General features: G+C 32.2%; 3 protein-coding genes across 6 annotated transcripts in view; 1 reads left to right on the forward strand and 2 right to left on the reverse strand.

Annotated features, from left to right (window-relative positions):
* LOC106075886 (microtubule-associated protein RP/EB family member 1-like) overlaps window positions 1–2982 on the reverse strand; it is a 34953-nt gene extending 31971 nt beyond the window's left edge. For all 3 annotated transcript variants that reach the window (XM_013236763.2, XM_013236764.2, XM_013236765.2), the window contains exon 1: window positions 2825–2982. The gene's annotated coding sequence lies outside the window, so the exon portion shown is untranslated. The remainder of the gene's footprint in view (window positions 1–2824) is intronic.
* A 172-nt stretch (window positions 2983–3154) lies between these two features.
* On the forward strand, window positions 3155–8073 carry LOC106069537 (proteasome subunit beta type-2-like). The gene is made up of 6 exons (XM_056029955.1): window positions 3155–3425; window positions 5303–5425; window positions 6319–6389; window positions 6529–6691; window positions 6983–7032; window positions 7708–8073. The coding sequence occupies exons 1-6, from the start codon at window positions 3335–3337 to the stop codon at window positions 7816–7818; spliced, it is 609 nt and encodes a 202-aa protein (XP_055885930.1). The 5' UTR covers window positions 3155–3334; the 3' UTR covers window positions 7819–8073.
* Window positions 8074–12123: 4050 nt separating this feature from the next.
* LOC106069534 (probable dolichyl pyrophosphate Man9GlcNAc2 alpha-1,3-glucosyltransferase) overlaps window positions 12124–19024 on the reverse strand; it is a 30492-nt gene continuing 23591 nt past the window's right edge. For both annotated transcript variants that reach the window (XM_013229219.2, XM_013229218.2), the window contains exons 12-14: window positions 18840–18908; window positions 17723–17849; window positions 12124–15954 (exon numbers count right to left, since the gene is read on the reverse strand). In XM_013229219.2, the coding sequence (XP_013084673.2) occupies window positions 15667–15954; window positions 17723–17849; window positions 18840–18908 (484 nt within the window). In that variant the 3' untranslated portion in view covers window positions 12124–15666. The remainder of the gene's footprint in view (window positions 15955–17722; window positions 17850–18839; window positions 18909–19024) is intronic.

Below are 19024 nucleotides of genomic sequence, written 5' to 3' on the forward strand. Positions count from 1 at the left end.
ATGAAACACGCATCTATATATACATGTTATGTTTAATTATTATTATTTTTTGAACAAAATTATGCATTCTGACTTAGTGATCTTTTTAGAGCAATGACAATAAATGATATAGATCTAGTACGGGAAACTTATTACTTTAAGAAATAATACTTTTATGTTTATCTGTTGATGATTAAGACTACAGTTAGATCTATACATTTCTAACGAATTTTAAGCGCTCTCTATTTTCGTAAAATCACACCACGAAGAGAAAGAATTTTATGAAGCTGACACAGATCAGTGTCCCTTTCTCTTTCGCCGTAAGGTCTTCTGAGTGGAGTCTACTGTCTACCAGAGATTTTTTGGCGTGTGTTTTATGATCAGATAGGACTAATGTCTGTGTTTATAACTCTTACCACTACCTCTGGCTCCACCTCTCTCGGAGGGAGGATAGGTCGAGTGTAACTAGATCACGAACGTCTTTGCTAAACGTTACGTAGCACCTGTTAAACTATCATGTTTCACAATCTGAAATTTACTTTGCGTAGAGTGGGGAACAAAAGCCAATGTATAAAGAAACAGGTAAGAAGCATATACACACTACTATTTAAATAATTTATGCATCTTTACTTTCGGAGTTCATTAAAAAAAAAAACTCCTCACCTATTACACTAAATTTGTTTAAGATGTGTAGTTGTGTGTGTGTGGGGGGGGGGGGTAGCGACTCCACCTACCAACCCTTCTCTTCACATGGATCCACTAGCGCCCATGTATTACATTCCGTTACGGAGTCCAAATCAAGTTTTTCTCTCCCGCCGTACCGTACAGGTGGCGATTGTCTCTATTTATTCTTACGTACCTTTAAACCCTCGCTGCGCCGGCCGTCACACGCGATCTTTGTCTTTACGGCAGAACTAGGTGTGATGTAATCACCTTCCCCTGTTCGGAGCTTCGCTGCGCCGGCCGACACACGCGATCTTTGTCTTTACGGCAGAACTAGGTGTGATGTAATCACCTTTCCCTGCTCGGAGCTTCGCCGGCGCCGTGGTCATATTAGGTCATCTACTGCTAGGATCGCTGGTATGCTCATAAAGGGAGAAGGGCAAGGTACGGTGTTTTACTTGGTCAAAATTTATCCTTCTTCGCTTTCTTTGTCGGTTCGTTTCACCGACATGCAGTTCAACTGAGGTCTAGTCGGATGAGACTAAGACTGAAACGTGATGCAACATAAACCATGTCACGATCAAAACTCTCTTGGTTGTATCCTATAATGTCGGACAGCTTGTACAGATAGTTATGTACGACAAAAACTCCCGTGGTTGGATCATATCGTGTTGGCCGGCAGTCTATAAGTAGTTACATCAAGAAGTAGTTATGTATGACAAATACACTCTGATTGTCATAGAGTCTAGTCCCCCTCCCCTATTTGGTCCACAGAAGTAGTGACATAGTATTTTTATCTTGAAGTTCTTTCATCTCATTAAAGAGATTTGATAAAGCCTTTGATTTTCATCGCCCCATCCCTATTTGGAGCCATCACAAGGTTACTAACTGTGATGCGATTGTAACATTTCCCGAATCTGTTATAAAAGCAGTTCCCTTCCACTCTTCAAGCCTATCATTACTTTCTCTACCTTGTTGTAGATATTGCTTGTTCTTATATTGTGCATTGTTTTTCATTCAATATGATTATAAGTTACCGTACATAATAAGAGAAGGATAAAGAACTTGTACTTATAGCTACCATATTTTTTTTAACAGCAGCATATGGAGCTGATGAAAAAACATGGGACAAATCTGCAGAAATGCTTGCAGCTGCTACACTACTGCAAAGAGACATCTATACATTCTCACCAAACCACAACAAAACTAAATACTCATGGCTATTATTAAAACCTTTATTTCATGATGCAAACACATACATACTATCGCACACAGACAACCATATATGCTGCAACATAACACTATTGCATACAAATGGTAATCACTTTGATGTGGTTGTACCACAAGAGGCCACATGTAACCGTTTTTTTGCCAAATCCACTGCTTGGAGTATGATGATTTAGCCTAAATTTTTAAGTGTTGATTAATATTTCATCTTACAATATATTCAGATTAGATCTATTTGGCTATTTGATTTTTTTTCTTGCCTTTGTATTTTATTACATAAAAATACATAGAAATATACCCATTTTTTAAAAGATACCACATTTTTCTTTTGCATGTCATTAATTTCATCATTAAATAACAATTTTTATGTCCATTATTTTCATGTATTTAAAGTCAGGGTACCGGTATCTATTTATTTAATTACTTTTATTTTGCCAACAAAAGATATTTTGTTAGGCTTAGAGTTATTTTTTTTATTTTTCTATTAAGTTTTGTCTGTTGTTATTACTTTAACTACATGATTTTAATTTCGATTTTTAGTTATTTTTCAAAGTACAAAAGATTGTTTGCATTTTAAATGAATTTTAATATTAGATCTAATAGCTGCTAGAAAGAAAGACAAAACAGCAACAGAAAAAAGTTGGCAAGTAATTCAAGGGAGATAGTCTAGTACTAAGCCTTAAAACCAAAATGGCGTATTTCCAATGACAATATATGGTAATAAGAAATAAAACTTTAAAAATATATATTTTAAAAACTATTTATCTCCGAGGAAATCAAATTACATATTTGTAATCTGCATTTTTTTCTGCATATTCTGAAAATATAAGAGAAACCTAATTTAGCGTTTCTAGTGTCGTATACTAATACCATCAAAACACATTTGTAGCTACACAAAATACTCGCGAAGCTTGTAATAGATCTAGATCTAGAACAAACAAAATACATGACTAACTTGAGGTTTGGCACGATTCTTCCAACCGACAGTCGTCTCTTCGTCATAAACGATAAGGAATTTAAAAGCGCATATCCAGGTTGAGTTTCCGCTTTTCTCTTACAAAACAAATAACATTTCAAAATGATAGAAATGCTTTAAAAGCTATAACAAAAAGGTAGATCTATATATTTATATCTAGAATCTCTTACTTTAAATTAAAAAATCTATATTTTTAAATATCAAATAGATCTATTTCCACTAGATCTAGATCGATCTCTAACTAGACAATTATTATTTTGGAAATACAAATATTCTCATTAAATTCAACAGTCATCCAAGTTTTTTATATAAGCAAATGATACTGCAAAACTAGAAATAAGTTCGCTATGTTGAATGACTCGGAATTTTGACTTATAAAAAGAAATTGATTATACTTTATAGTCAGTATAGATTTATTCTAGATCAAGAGTCTAGTCGAGAATCTAGAAATCTAAAGATCTAGTAACGAATTATTTTTCTTAAAAAAAAATGGAGTGTCTCATTGGTATTCAGGGAAAAGATTTTGTACTTGTTGCGACTGACACAGTTTCTGCTAGAAGTGTTGTAGCAATGAAAGATGGTAAGACTTAAGTTAGACTGTCTGTGACTGTCTCTCTCAGTCTCTGAGACTAAATTGACTAGATTATAGTAGATATATCAGTATAAGTATTCAGTAAGACTTACTAATTTACTGATAGTATAACACTATCTTGCTAGATTTTTCCAAGGCTTTTGACAAAGTTCATCATACTCCATAGTTTGCATAAAAAAATAAAATATTTTGGCATTGATCATTTGATGATCCATCACTCAGTGGTCTCAGTACTCTCAGTGGATTAAAGATTTTCTGATAGAGAGAGAAAAAAAATGTAATAATAAATCATAATGGCTATAAATCAACACCAATAACAGTAAACTCATGTGTACCTCAACTCAAGGAACAGTCTTAGGTTTACTACTATTTTTAATTTACATTTAAATGATTTACCAAAATTACATTAGTCAATGATTAGTCTGTCTGATTAGTTCAGGAAAAAAAGTCACTATTTGCAGTCCATTGCATAATAATAATATAATTAACTGCATAAAAAATAGAAAATCTCCTGGGAGTGATGGTATCCCAGTCAGCCCAGTGGAAGTATTGAAAGTCAACGACTAGACAGATCCACATGGAGAGAGAGCATAAAGGAAGGGTCACAGATTGCAGATGTCATACATAACAGAAGCAGAAAGAAGTGTGAAAATGCAACGGCGCCTGGTGATTATATATGCCCAACCTGCGATCGCAGCTGTGTATCAAGGATTGGCCTCTTTAGTCACACAAGATGTTGCAAAGGGAAAAGATCGTCTCTCGAGACGTAAAATGCCACAACATATCTAGAACAATAAAAAAAACACAAAGATACAGAAATTTTTACAAAGAAAATTAGATGAATACAGAAATGAGAATCAAATTGGAGCATGTCTTTCCACCCAGAAAAATGTCAGTTAAGAGTAACAAAAAAACTAAAATTGATTCCACTTATCTTATTCATGGTAAACCAGTAACACAGACTAAAAGCGCAAAATACCTCTAGGTGTTATTATAATATTTATATAATTAAATGAAAAACTGTCATGGAATCCCCATATTGATGAAACTATCAAGAAATCAAACAAAACATTAGGGTTTATTAAAAGAAATTTCTATAAATCAAATAAGAACATAAAACTAAAATGTTATTTAACCTTGGTTAGACCAATAATAGAATATATGCGTCCAAACATAATTATTGATCAACCAGGTGGCAAAAATAATTTCGATGTCAGTTTCCATTCAACCTACACATACCTATCCATGCAGACCACACACAGAGATCCTTCCATTCAACCCACACACACACACATCCATCCATCCAGGTCTCAATGTCTTGTCACAAGAACATTCATTTTCTCTCAATGATTAGATTCCTCCCTCCCTCATGTCATGAATTATGTTCCATGTGGCACTTCCTGGTGAATCCTTTTGTTTTTCTATTTGTTCCTACCTATATACCATATATATGTATGAGGTGTATAAGGTTTGAGAAGAGAAAAAGACATTCTGAAATACTAATTAGCTAACAATTAAATAGTCCTTTATGACATAACGATATATATTTGAAGTGTGATTACTTCTTTTGATGTTAACCGAATAATATAATGTTCACTCGGTCAGACTTATATCACCGCCACTCATTGATCAGGGAACATGAAATGCACCAAGATACCTGTGTGTAGTCGCTGAATGAACTCTTTATGTTGTCTGTTGTATTTATGTGTATTTTTCTGTTGTGTTGTCTTTATATGAGAAAAGAGTCCTTGTAATCACAACAAATTTTCGTAAGGATCAATAAAGCAGTCTTAGTCTTAATGACTTCTTAATCTAAGTTGATTTAATTGTTCTTCAGACTATTTCTTTTATTCATTTTTCTGCAGACCATGACAAAATGTACAAATTAAGTGACAGCCTTTTGATGGCCGTTTGTGGAGAGGCAGGAGATAGTATTCAGTTTTCTGAGTACATTGCTAAAAATGTACAACTATATAAGATGAAGAATGGTAAATTAATAAATACAACTTGAATGTATTACTCTTTTTTAAATTTTGATTGTTGTTGTTATTACAATTATTTGTTGTTGTTTTTTACAGACATTCATTTTTCTAGAATTATATATATATATATTTGTTTTAGTCCTTCAGATAAAATGGTTTTAGTCTTAGACTACATTGTTATTTCTTATAACAATCAAATCAAGTTCTGACAAGAAATCTAGTTTAAAAAACATCTTACTGTTCAATGACTCTGTACAGTATGATAATTTTATTTCTGAAGACTTACTAATTATTGTTAAGTCTCATATAGGGGGAAGAAATTCAACCTTACGACTATATCTTTTAACAATGTAGTCTTTATTTCCCTTATTTAATATATATCAAAGATAATAACTAATTACCTATAATTAATTTATTATTTGGTTAATTTTTTTAATTATGTTTTGTTAGGTACAATAAATAATTGCTTAAAGTTTCAACTTAATCTGAGAATGGAAGTTGAAAGAGAAATAACATCTTAGGGAACAAACCCTACATATTTAGCCATATCTGGGAATATTGAAAGATGAATTTCCCTTGTTGGTATCAAGCAACCAGTAATTGATTGACTAATTGGCTAATTTTTATTGATTCATGTCTTGTCTAAGCCAATGAATAATTGTGCAAAGTTTCAACTTAATCAGAGAATTGGTGTGGGAAAAAATAGAGGTACAAACTTTTTACCGGGCAGGCAGACAGAGTGAATTGATAAAAGTTATTTGAAAATGTGTACCTTTTACAGAGTAATAAAGATATCATAACATTTAACATACAAATAATGAAAAAAAAAAAAAGATATACATAGGTCTTAAAAACTTTCTGTTAAAATTAAATAGTGGAAATGATCTATATTTGTTTAGGGTATGAACTTTCAACTCATGCAGCAGCCAACTTTACAAGGAGAAACATGGCTGAAAGTCTGCGCTCACCTGTAATTATTATTTTTTTAAATTATCTTGTTTAAGATATAACACTGATGTGCTTGGAAACTTTAATAAATATATTCTTTTTTTTTTTTTTTCTTTCTAAATGTCTTATAAAAGCATAATTTGTTTTTTTCTCTCTCCCAGAGAAGTCACCTAGTGAATCTTTTGATTGCTGGCTATGACAATGAACAGGGTCCATCTCTATATTTTTTGGATTATTTGGCCTCACTTAACAAATTGCCATTTGCAATACATGGCTATGGTAGTCTTTTTGCTCTTAGTATAATGGATAAATATTATCAAAAAGGTGAGAATAAAAAAATACTGTTGCAGTTGTCGTAAGGACTTAATTTCTACATTTCCTGCTTATAAAAGATTTAGTTTAAACACATAAAAAAAAGATGTTTAAAGCATTTAGAATGCTGTGTCAAAATATAAGTTGGGGAAAGTTATAATTGTTATGTGGCATTGGTAGCATAATTTATTTATAAGTTTTGTGTTAGCATAAGGTAACAGTAATGTAAAATAATCATTTCAATTTCTGATTTAAAATGTATGCAATTTTCTGTTGCTATTTTATGTAATTTTTTTAATGCAGATTTAGATTTTGATGGTGCCAAAGACTTGTTGATGAAATGCATAAATGAGGTAAATAGCTATGTATTATTTTAATGAAAGAGCAAGCTTTATCCTCTCACTAGATAGGTACATATAATTGTTTCAAAATGAGTTACCTACCAATCATTGTAAAGAAAACTTTCAAAGGTTAATAATACCTTTTATGAATGTTTATGTTTAATTGTTGCTCAAAAACTTCAAAATGTTTTGTATTATAATTAACTATCTAACTATAATACCATTTAGTCTAGACATAAATGGAGCAATTTTTAGATGCACATTAAAGTGATCAGTTGTTCATAACAAAGTTTTGAAAACCTTTTTTTTTTCTTAATGAGACTAAAATAAAGTTTTCATTTTATTTCTGAACTTAGCAGTTTAGTTCCTCATGCAGAATTAATTATTGCTAATCTTAGACTAATAGTTGTTTAGAGACAGTCATGACCACTCACCACCTTTGTTCAAGAGGCACCCAAATAGAACAGTTACATTTTTAAATAATTCTATTTTCACAATGAAGATATTCAAACTAAAGCTTATCTAGTGTGACCACTAAGCAAGATACATTGGCTTCTAGCAGCACGCCAGTGTTACATTTGAAAGACAAACCTGATTCCAAAGTAACTTGTTTAATAATACTTTAAAAAATTGTATTTTTGAAAAGACCAAAAAAAAATTTTTAACTAATTTCTTTTATTGTTATAGATACAGAAGAGGTTTATTGTCAACCTTGGTAAATTCCGTCTCCGCATTGTTGATAAAAATGGTATTCAAGATAAAGGCACAATTGCTCCACAGCCAATTATAGCAGCATAGAAAAGAATGAAGGATTTTTTTTTATTTTTTTTTTTGTGGTTAAATAATTTTTACTACATCATTGAACTTTGACTTTATATTTAGTCATTCATTGACTGCAATGAATATTGAAAGTAATGACTGTTATATATTGAGACTAGATATATACTTATGAAACAAAGTACTTGTATTGACAATGAATGAATGCAAGTTATACAGCTTTTATTTCAATTGGTTTTAAGTTTGTTGCAATAAAGAAAGTTAAAGTGCTGTGAACTTTAGTGTTGTTGTTTTTTGTTATGTTCTGTTAGGTTTCTTGTTTAATAAAGATTTACAAATGACAAACCTGGTACTATCTTTAATATAATGTAAGGTTTTATTCACATTGTCTTTAATATATTTAAGGTTAGTAAACAAATTTGAGTGAGAGAACTGAAAGTTTTGTTAGAGTATTAAAAAAAAAAAGTAAATGAGCACATCATAACCTGAATTGTGGCAATGTGTCTTAGACCATCAAACCAAACATAATGTTAAGTCATGAATACAAGTTGTGACCAATAGCTCTACTAGGTCTAGTTTGACCCTCTCGCTACTAGGGCCCATACCTCTGCAGTATGTTCACAAAAATATCAGCTATCATAGGGAGTAAATGAAAATCACAAATAAGGATATTATAATAACAATAAACATCCAACAATATAAAAAATACTTTAAAAAAAAAGAGAAATAGATTTATTTCATCAAAAGTTTGTGTTTGGTCAACAAAACTGGTCAAATATTAGTGCAAGAAGTTGTAGATCTAGATCCAGTGTTTACTTCACTCTCTTAGAATCAGACTAGATCTAGTGATAAATTCTCATGATCAGTGTCTATATCAATTTCATCTTGCGATAAGGAGGTCTAAAAATCAAAAGGTCATTGCAAAAATGTCCAGCACTTGTTACAAACAAGTAACATTTCTAAACAGTGTTGTTTTTTTGTTTGTTTGTTTTTTTTAAAAAAAAAAAAAGACAATTCCAACTTTATGTCACCAACCAGGAAGTTTTGAAACGGGCCAATATACACAGCATCTATGCTCTTCAACAGAGAAGACTACGCTGGCTTGGTCATGTCACTCGCATGCCAGATGGAAGAATCCCTGAAGACATCCTATACGCTGAGCTTGCAGAGGGAGTCAGACCCAAGACTAACCTGCAGAGATGTCTGCAAGCGAGACATGAGATCCGCGGGCATCGACCAGTTTGTGGGAGGAGATAACCCTAGACAGGACATCATGGAGACAGACTGTTTGTACTGGTACGAACTTCGCCGACTACAAAAGAAACGAAGCTGCGTCAGCCAAGAGAAGAAAAAGAAAGCTGCCCTGTCAGCTAGCCCTAGGACAGACGCATATACATGCACGAACTGTGGCAAACTCTGCCGCTCCAGAATTGGCTTGATCAGTCACTCCAGATTCTGCCTCATCACAAGACGTAACCAATGCCAATGACTCATCTGGGCGCATCCATGGTCTTCCGAGACCCCACCCCACAATAATTTTTGTCTAAAGATATGCATTAACTGTCGAATCTAGGAAAATTGTTAACCTTTTCATTTTCTCAACAATATTTCAAATGGCCTGGAAAGTGAATCAGCACCTTCAGCAAAAATTTCTTTTTTCGAATGAATTCATTATTTTAACATAAAAATGTGTTTCCTTTTCCTTGTAACTTACAATTAAAATGATTTAGATGAGAAGTAACCTCCACCTTGAAACAGAATTCCTGGAAAAAAACATATTCATTAGCTTTGCATAATGCGCACTCTTCTCAAGAAGAAATACTTTTCTCTTGATGTTCAACCACTCTGATAGCAAAGATTTTGGGCCCAGTAAGGGCCCCAACTGGGCCTGCCCATACTAACCATATGGGCCCCAACTGGTGGATGAACGTTGGCCCGAACGGGCGCCCTTAGGGCTGAGTCTGAGCTCAGTGAGGGGGCCCAGAAAATCCCCTTGTGAAACCCGTTTGGGGCCAGTAAGGGGAAGGACTTGTGGCCCCTAACAGGGCAAGAATGACTTAGATTACTAGGTCTACAACAAGAATGACATAGATTACGGTTCAACGAACCTTGCTATGTAGTAGATTCTCTGCATAGGGGCCTACTCATTATCTAGTCTCCTCTCAATTAGAAATGCTTTAAAAAAGAGTTTTACCCACAATGGAGTGGATACATCTTAACCACAAATTCCACTACATTTTGTGTAGTCTGTTGAAATCAAGCTGAAATGTTGTTTTTTTTCTTATTGAATTTAATGTTTTTCAAAGCTCTCAATTACATATCTACTCATTGCGTTTGTTCTATGTGAGGCGATAATCCCGAAAATTCTTCTTTAGGGTCTTAAGTGGGGAGAAATTACACAAGATTTTTTTTCGCCTCCCTCGTGCCGTCAAGGCATGCTAATAAATAATATTCCATGCCTACACTAAACATTTTGTGGAACAGCCGCAACAAAGGAATCAAAGAGCTGCATGCAGCTCCAGCAGCATTTTGCAACCACTGACGCTAGGGGACAAAACCCTACATATTTAGCCATATATTTGAATATTGAAGGATTTATTTCCTTGATGGTATCAAACAAAATAATTACCAGTAATTAATTGACTAACCGTCACTAACTGGTTGATTTTTTTAAATTAATTTTTTGTCTATGCCAATGTTTCCCAAACTTTTTCAATAACTGAACACATCGCACATTTAGGATTGAGCAGAACACTTAGCTTATTATATAGGATGGATTATTTCTTATTTTTTAAAATAAAACAAATAATACTGATCATATCCTTTTCTAAATTTATAATTATTTATTTTAAGCAATACTTTTTGAAACAAAAAAAAGTGTTTGAATTGTTGTCTTTATCAATGATAAGCACTTAAGTACATATTCTTGTTCTTCCAATTGTTAAAGTTTGTTGTTTTTAAATACTGGTAGTAGATTTTGATAATTCTGTGATAAGAACAATTTTTTGTGTCTAATTCTACACTAGTTTACATTTGAGTAATCCTACTATATGCAGAAAATGGCTGGTGGATTACAAAAAAAAAAAAAAAAACAAGATTACAAAGACAGTTTGTGTGGAAACACTAACTCAAAATTGGCCCCCGAAGTGGTCCACCCAGGCAGGCTTCAATATTTTCAGAAAGAACATCCGAATGAAATTATATCAAAGACAAATGACAGATAAGAATGACAAAGGAAGGTTGACAGATCATGTGTAGTGCCCCAACGGTCCAGCAGATCAAAGGATAGGTGAAAGTGAATGTAAAGTTAGATGTGAACCTGGCCTAACTAGTTCCCCTTTCAGACCTTGTGGTCTATAGGGCAGATGATGTAAAGTTCATCTGTTTTTGTGGCCTACGGTTAACGAGGGTGTCATGTAGCCAGCACAACGACCAACCGCCTTTACTTTTCCCCAACTAATGTCAGGTACCCATTAGAGCTGGGTGGACTCAGAGGCGCCCAAAGATTCTGAAGTTGAAAATCCAAATCTTCAGCAGGATTTGAACCCAGGTCCCCCGGTTCCAAAGCCAAGCGCTTTACCGCTCAGCCACCAATTCATAGTCATTAAACCATTAAAGATTTGTTTAAATGTTTGGAATGAAACAATGCTTTTGCTTAATTATGGATATATTCTAGATTAGATCAAAATTCAGTTATGTTTCAAAATTCTGTTATGTTGTAAAATAATTTTATTCCACTACTGAGAAGATCTTATAAAATTAATTTATATTTTCTTTTCTACATTTAGGCCTACTAATGAAGTAATTTACTTGCAGACCTAATAGTTAATTACTCTAAAAGTTGGTAAAACCTTAGACAGGCCTTGTGGAACATTAGTGTTTGGCAGAATGCAGCTAGGGAAGCTCTGGTCTACTCCAATGAATAATTGTGCAGTTTCAATTTGATTCGAGAATGGATGATAGGTGTGGGAGAAACGTTTTACCAGACAGACAGAGTGAGTTAATATAGTGAGTTGATCTACGCTTTGTAAAAATACTTTTAAAAAAGACAATTCTTCCTTTATACAGCTGATGACTTTTTATAAGAGTGATGACGTAATTGCTCTTAATAACTAATGAATGACAGATAAAAATCCTGGTTAGGCCTATGTATAAATCTACTCAGAATAAATAAAGCAAAGTGAAGAACTGAAACTGTGTTGTTACGGACTGTCTATTGAGAGGATTTCTCTACGGAATATTTGTAATAAAAAATAAATGTTGCAAAATGGTGGTCTATTACATATTTACTTGGAGATAATAGAATAGAAAAACTAAAATACAACATAACTTTCACATGAAAATGAAGATTTATTATGAGTGCCTCATGGATTTATCATATTTTAAAAAAATAAATATCAATACAGCACATTGACAACTAGTAGATACATTGAAAATTGTGTTGACAAAGCAAATTATTGAAAAATAAAAAAACAATACATACAAGAAGTTTGATATGAGTAAATAGTATCTTACAAATGTACATGTGAAGAGACAAAATATATGCTACTATTTAAATATAAAACATATTATTTTCAATGTAATCTAAATTTGCAAGTAGTCTATTTGTTTTCAATAGGATGACAAACTTAAACTTTTATAAGTAACAAAAAATGTACTGTGAGATATTTATTAAAACAATGACAATTATTATAATTAAACATTCTACCATTGAATTCATTCTCAATAACAACTGCCCAAATATATTTAAAGCCAAATATCTGACCTGGCACTTATGGTAAGGAAACATTAGAGTGTTGAATGGTCTATAATAAATTATAAGACATATTGTCTAGTTTTCTAATGAAAAAACAATTGAATACTTCTATGTACACTAGATTCATGACAAACTACTTGGTGTAAGTACACAATATTATAACACAATAGTTGGTTTATGCATCAGTCACATACACAAGCTTACATAAAAAGGAAACTTAGCTAGAAATTCCAATTTCATTAATTTGTTATAATATCCTACAGCCAATCTTGCAGTCAAAAGCACTGTTCCTACTCAATAAAATCAGAATTTTCAATATAAATGTAAAATCAGTTATTTTATATGATTCAGAGACTTGGAGAGTAACAAATAGCATTACAGACAAGCTCCAGACATTTACCAACATACACTAGGTATTGGATGGCGGAACAAAATCTGTAACTACTTTTTGTGAGAAACAAACCAGCAAACTCCTATAGAGCAAGAAATCAAAAATGGGCTGGATTGGACATTCAATGTGCCGAGCAGAAAATATTGCAAAACAGGCTTTGGACTGGAACCCACAGGAGAAGAGAAAGGGTGGAGACCAAAAAAATATTGATTGATAGATAAAACAAGAAGCAAAGATGGCAAGAAGGACAAAGTATAAGGACAAACTGCTCTTGCATTCCTATGCTTGACTGGGAGTCAAAACAATTAAGTAAGTTATGGTCCATGAGAAATTAAAACATGATTATGGGTGTAAATGACATTATTTTGTTTTACTGCATTGGATGCAACTAGAATTATAATGAGGAAACTGAGAACAAAAAATATTCTGAACCTAATGAAAGTTTAAATATTAGTTACACTATTTTGTCACTTCCATTGTCTGTATGATGATTTGTTTGCCTATTTCTGAACTGTCTATACTTTAAGTTATTTCTACTCTGATGTCTGTGGAATGGATATATAGTAATGTGGAAAAATAAAGACAAATTTAAATAGACTAAACACTAAGTTCCAACAGAGTCTTAAAAGCTACTGCAATTAATAAGTAAATTGCAAACATTTGATTTCAAAAAATGTTCTCAAAATGTATTCAAATTAAATCAACTTTGAAATCAAATTAGAATTACATGTAATTAACAACATTTAAAAAAAAAAAAAGAAACAGGATTGACACAATAGAGTGCCCAGTTGTTTTTACTTAGTTTCTGTATGTGTACAAATATACCTATGAAAATTGAAAAAAAAAATATTTTGTTTAAACTTCATATTTAAGTTTGATTTTGTTAAGCTAAACTATGTATAACTTCTTACATTTTTAGAATTTTTACTTACAAAGATATATGGCTTCTTAAAGCTCACATAGTATATCAATGTAAATTATATTAGTTTCAGTTGGAAGAATCTGCTATGGTTCAATAAACCATTTAAAAATTCTTAGAGGTAAAAATTAAAAAAAAATGTATAATGTGTATTATATTTGACTTAAATGGACCCCTGGCGGACAATGACTTCAACAGATGAAAAAATATGGAAATTGCAACTGGGTTTGCATAGTCCTGTTAAACACAGAACTCATCCTTAATTTTCAGAATGACAAACATTGCTATTTTTACTAGATTTCTTTAGATCTAGATTTGTAAGTTTTCAGACATCCCTTTAGAAATACAGATAATTACATCTAGCCCAAACCTCACAGGATGGCTGGGGATAGTGACGAGCAGGGTTCAAATCCAGTACCTTCAAGGCAACAGTCCAGGGTGCATAATACCACATGAGCTGGTTTCCAAACATCCATATTAAAATGGCTAAGTTCATTTTGAAAATTTAAAAACAACTTTAACTGAAAACAGATTTTGTGATGTCAATAGAAAAATAAAAAGATAAAATTTGAACTTAAATTTCTTTTGCTTCTATCTATATAAAAGGCAATGAAATGTCAGCTTATACAATAAATATTGAAACCCATAACACTATCATAGACACTTTCTTAATATTACCCATTAAGCAATAAATAGCTAATATAAAATGTGATTTCACTTACTGTTTAACAAAATTATCTTATTTTTGTACACATTATAAAGTTAAATTACTGAAATGTCATTGAAATGATTAGCTTGTTTTAAAACAGTGAAAAAAAAATGTCAGTGAAAAAAAAGATTTATGACTATCATACAAATACATATACATTAAGTTTTTTCGACACTCTGAACATTTCTCAGAATAAATAAAGACATCAAGATAAATATCTACACTAAAAAAAAAAGATATTAGATTTTAAAAAATGTCATTGAAAATTGAGAAGATTAACGATTGTGTAAGATTAAATCTTCATAATAGGAAACTTGTAATCTTCAGTTTGTAAGCTGAAAGCAATACCATAAACATTTTCCCAAAAGTGACATATATGACTTAAGAGGCTGGGCAACTTTACAAGTGATTATTAGTGTCATAGCGGCCCATCGATCTGCCTAAAGGTCATTCATTCTCCTGACTTACAAATTTGAATATTTTGTGTGCTATTGTATAAATTGTTTGCTCTTATTGCTATTTGCAATGTACCATTGCAAAGCAAATTATTATTAAAACAATGCTAGCATATTATAGCTTAGCAATATTGCTAAATTGGCAAACTTAGTTACTCCTCCCATACCAAAGTATATAGTTATTATTAAGTCTCCAAAAAGATAAGAGCCAACTCATTTGATCTTTTTTATTCAATTGGCCAGATCTTTATTTTACCACTAAAAAAAAAAAAAAAAAAAAAAAAAAAAAAAAAAAAAAGATATTATAAAAAGTGTCATTGCTTGCCTATATTTACTAAATTATTTGTCTATAATTTACAAATATATTACTTTAAATCTATAAATCTATTATATTTTTATTAATTATAAAAGATATGCCCAACTATGAAAAGCTAGAACAACATTTAACACTGAATTTTTTAATATAAACCATCATAATACTTGTACTTCTATTTAATGTTTTAATTACCATATAAAATCATCCAATGGTCTTAATGTAATAGGGATCACTTTACAGAGATTTCTCTTTTTCCAGAATAAAAATATGAGCTTGAAAAGCTAATGTCCTTATACTGGTATATATAAATCAAAGGATTTCGACTAATGTCTCTGATTTCTTTGTCTATTTCTGACATCATTAGCAGTGTTTCGGTGACGTAGAGAATAGCTCACCTCATCAGTTTTTGCTTTTGATAGTTTTCTGCTATCATTGAAATCATATATGTCAATATCAAATTGCTTTAAGTGAAAAAATAGCGCAAATAAACTAAAATGTAAACAGGAAAAAATGGCTATCATCAAACTGAATAAATCAGGATATCGAGCTGGTGGTGGAATAATAATCGTTGCTAAGGAAATACAAGAAGCAGCCAACAAGGACAATTCAAACTGAAAAAAAAAAAATTAAATTATTTTAAATGATTCCTTATAAAAACTAAATAACACGTTAACAAAAATTTTAATAATTAAAGAATTTTTAAAATAGTTTTTTTTAAATATATGCGTGAAAAGCGATATTAATTTTTTATTTACAGTTATTAATGATACTGAATTGAATAAGGCTTAACCAGTGATATCTGCCAATGTGGAGTATCACCAGAGAATGCCGATCACGTCCTCCTAAACTGCTCTCTTTACCAAGAGGCCCGTATAAGACATTGGCCCCAAATCACCCCAATAGAAAGAAAACTATATGGAGAGCTCCCTGATTTGGAAACCACTGCGCAGTTTATCTCATGTATTGGTCTAGTCATCTGAACACTCCAACATAACAATGAGAATGAAGAAGAAGAAGAAGAAAGAAGAATAAGGCTTCTCGAGGTTGTAAACATCTTATCTTATAAATTACAGACGTTACTTCAAAAGGGAAAATAATTACATAGACAACATAGCTAAAGAAAAGAAAAAGTTCCCCTTTCAGACCAAACGATCTATAGGGCAGATGATGTTAGAGTGATCTGTTTCTTCGGCCAACAGTTAATGAGCAAGGTGTCATGTGGCCAGCACAAGATAATAAAATGAATCTTAACTCTTTAGCTTCTTTGGTGATCATGACCTACTAATGTTAAACAGCTTTAATAAATACATCTGGTCAACACCAAATCTTTTGTCATGTCAGAAAAGACAGATATGCTTAAAAAAAAGTTAAAGCTATGCAACATTAGATGAATTTATCTTGGGGTAGCTACCACCTTTTACCTAGCACGTCCCCAGGTAGCAGATAGGGGAAGGACCCTTAGATATTAGGGTTAGCAGTGAATTCCAAATAAACAGCTGTGGAGCAACTGGTTTGCAGTAATGGAGAATAGGGTGGGGTATTCCAGTGAATAGGAAATTCTCTAACTCTAAACCAGGATAGATAAAGCTCATTAGTTAGGGATAGCAGTTCATCTAGGAGAGACAGCTCTGAAAATAAACAACTGCTGCATTGCAGATGATCTTCAATCTTGGATGGTCAAAGGTTATGGGAGCACACCCAAAAAAAAAGCACACTAAGTCAGAGTCAATGGGTCTCCTGGTGTATAACACACTGACATGCTATCTCATCTACGTTGTATGACAATGAGGAAGATGAATCTGTCAACCTCATCACAATACTTAGTTACCAGTATATTACAAGAAGAAAACATCTATTTACATGACTATCAAATACTAATAAAAAAAGAAGAGATATTTAGAGAAGTGCTCAAACAAACAAACCAAGACTGTTCTCAATTCTCAAATTATAAGCCTTATACTCAAGAACAACTTGCTAACTCTAAGACATTAGATATTGAAGTTTATATTTTAGGACATGAAGAACATTCACATCAGAATATTGTTTGTTTTCACTCTTAGCAAATGTATCAAAGAACAAACTGATTTGTGCCTTTGAAAGTAATAAAGTTAATACATTTTTCAAATGTAATCTTCTAACTGGTGGGGGGACTTTCTGTAAATCAGTCTCATCCTCACAGTCTTTTGTCAACAAACTTAGTCTTTCCTAGATATGAATCAACTTTAGATAAATCATTAGGAAAATACAACTAAGAACTTTTAAAAACTATTCTATACAGAAAACAAAGCTAAACCAGCTATGGCCAAACCTTTACTTATGAATATTGTTTTGAAAAGTTCTTATGTCAATTTTTTTAATGTGATAATAAAAATAGCTTACAGCTAGTTTCATCTGGCTGGATACATTTTTAGTAGGCTTTACATAATGAGTACTTATTATCCAGAATAAACCAACAGTAGCCACAGTAGGTAGAAGAAGTCCATCTTTTATAAGTAATGGAAGCATACTGTGAAATATAAAACAAGAAAAACATTTTAAAAAGTTAAAAAAAAAAAAAAGGTTATATTAAGTGTAATTGTATCAATTAGTTTGGATCAGTCATATAATTATGCTTAAAACTGACTTAGACATAATAAATCTGTGTGATTAGAAATATTTTTACCAGTAGTTTTTGTTAAGCTTTTAGCTTTCTCAATGCACTATGATCCTATCTATCACTGTCTGGACCGGTTGGGAAAGGGGGAGGAAAGAAGGGGGTATCTTGGTGAATGTTAACATGATCGTTTTTTAAATGCAAAAAAAAAATGTCACTATGGGTTCAAGAGTCGTCAATGGGACTAATTCAACTTATTGTTGTTTTGTCAGGTAAAAGAAATAATTGTGCAAAATTTCAGCTCACATGCTGAGCTGTAAGCTCTTTTGCAGTCTGTAATAAGGAAAAATAGTGTGCTGTATTTTTCAGCTGTTCAACACTGCCATACAGAGTCTTGTTTATGCTGGATTGTTGTGGTTATAGGGTAATTGGGGTCTTTCTGCTGATCTAAAATAGGATGCAAAACACATCATGAGGATATTTGGAAATGGTGAATGTGATAGCATGAAGGGGCTCCAGAATGGAACATTAACCCCACCTTATCCCATGGATAATCCAGTCTGTCTACAGCTAGATTCAGATGTCCTTTTACTTCAGAATAGGAGCAATATGCATGTCCAAAAACTTTCTGAAATGCAGGGATTATACTAAAAGCCTAAGTAAACTCCCTGCTCACACTTCAATATAACCATATCTGTTGAACCAGCAGGCTTGGAATAAATACAGTATGTTAGAATAGAGTCCAAGATATGCATTTTGCCTTTTTGGACAATCATAGATGGAAGATAACAAATTAATTAAGACTTAAGAAGTTCTTAGATTTCAAAGTAAAATCAACAATTAATGACAAACATTCTGAATTCTAAATATTAATCATTCACAGCATTACATGTAATTACTTACCTAAATACTGAAATAAGCATGAACCACACAACAATCAATGGGTCAGACTTCAAAACTAAGATAGCAGGACTGGAGAAAGAAAAATTATTTGATTCGTACAATATAGATTCAAAAATGTCCTTTTAAATACTCAATCTAAAGATATTCATTTAAGTGGCTTCCAAAGAGAAACATTGCTATAGATT

The sequence above is a fragment of the Biomphalaria glabrata genome, chromosome 5 (assembly GCF_947242115.1).
Source record: "Biomphalaria glabrata chromosome 5, xgBioGlab47.1, whole genome shotgun sequence".
NCBI lineage: Eukaryota > Metazoa > Mollusca > Gastropoda > Planorbidae > Biomphalaria > Biomphalaria glabrata.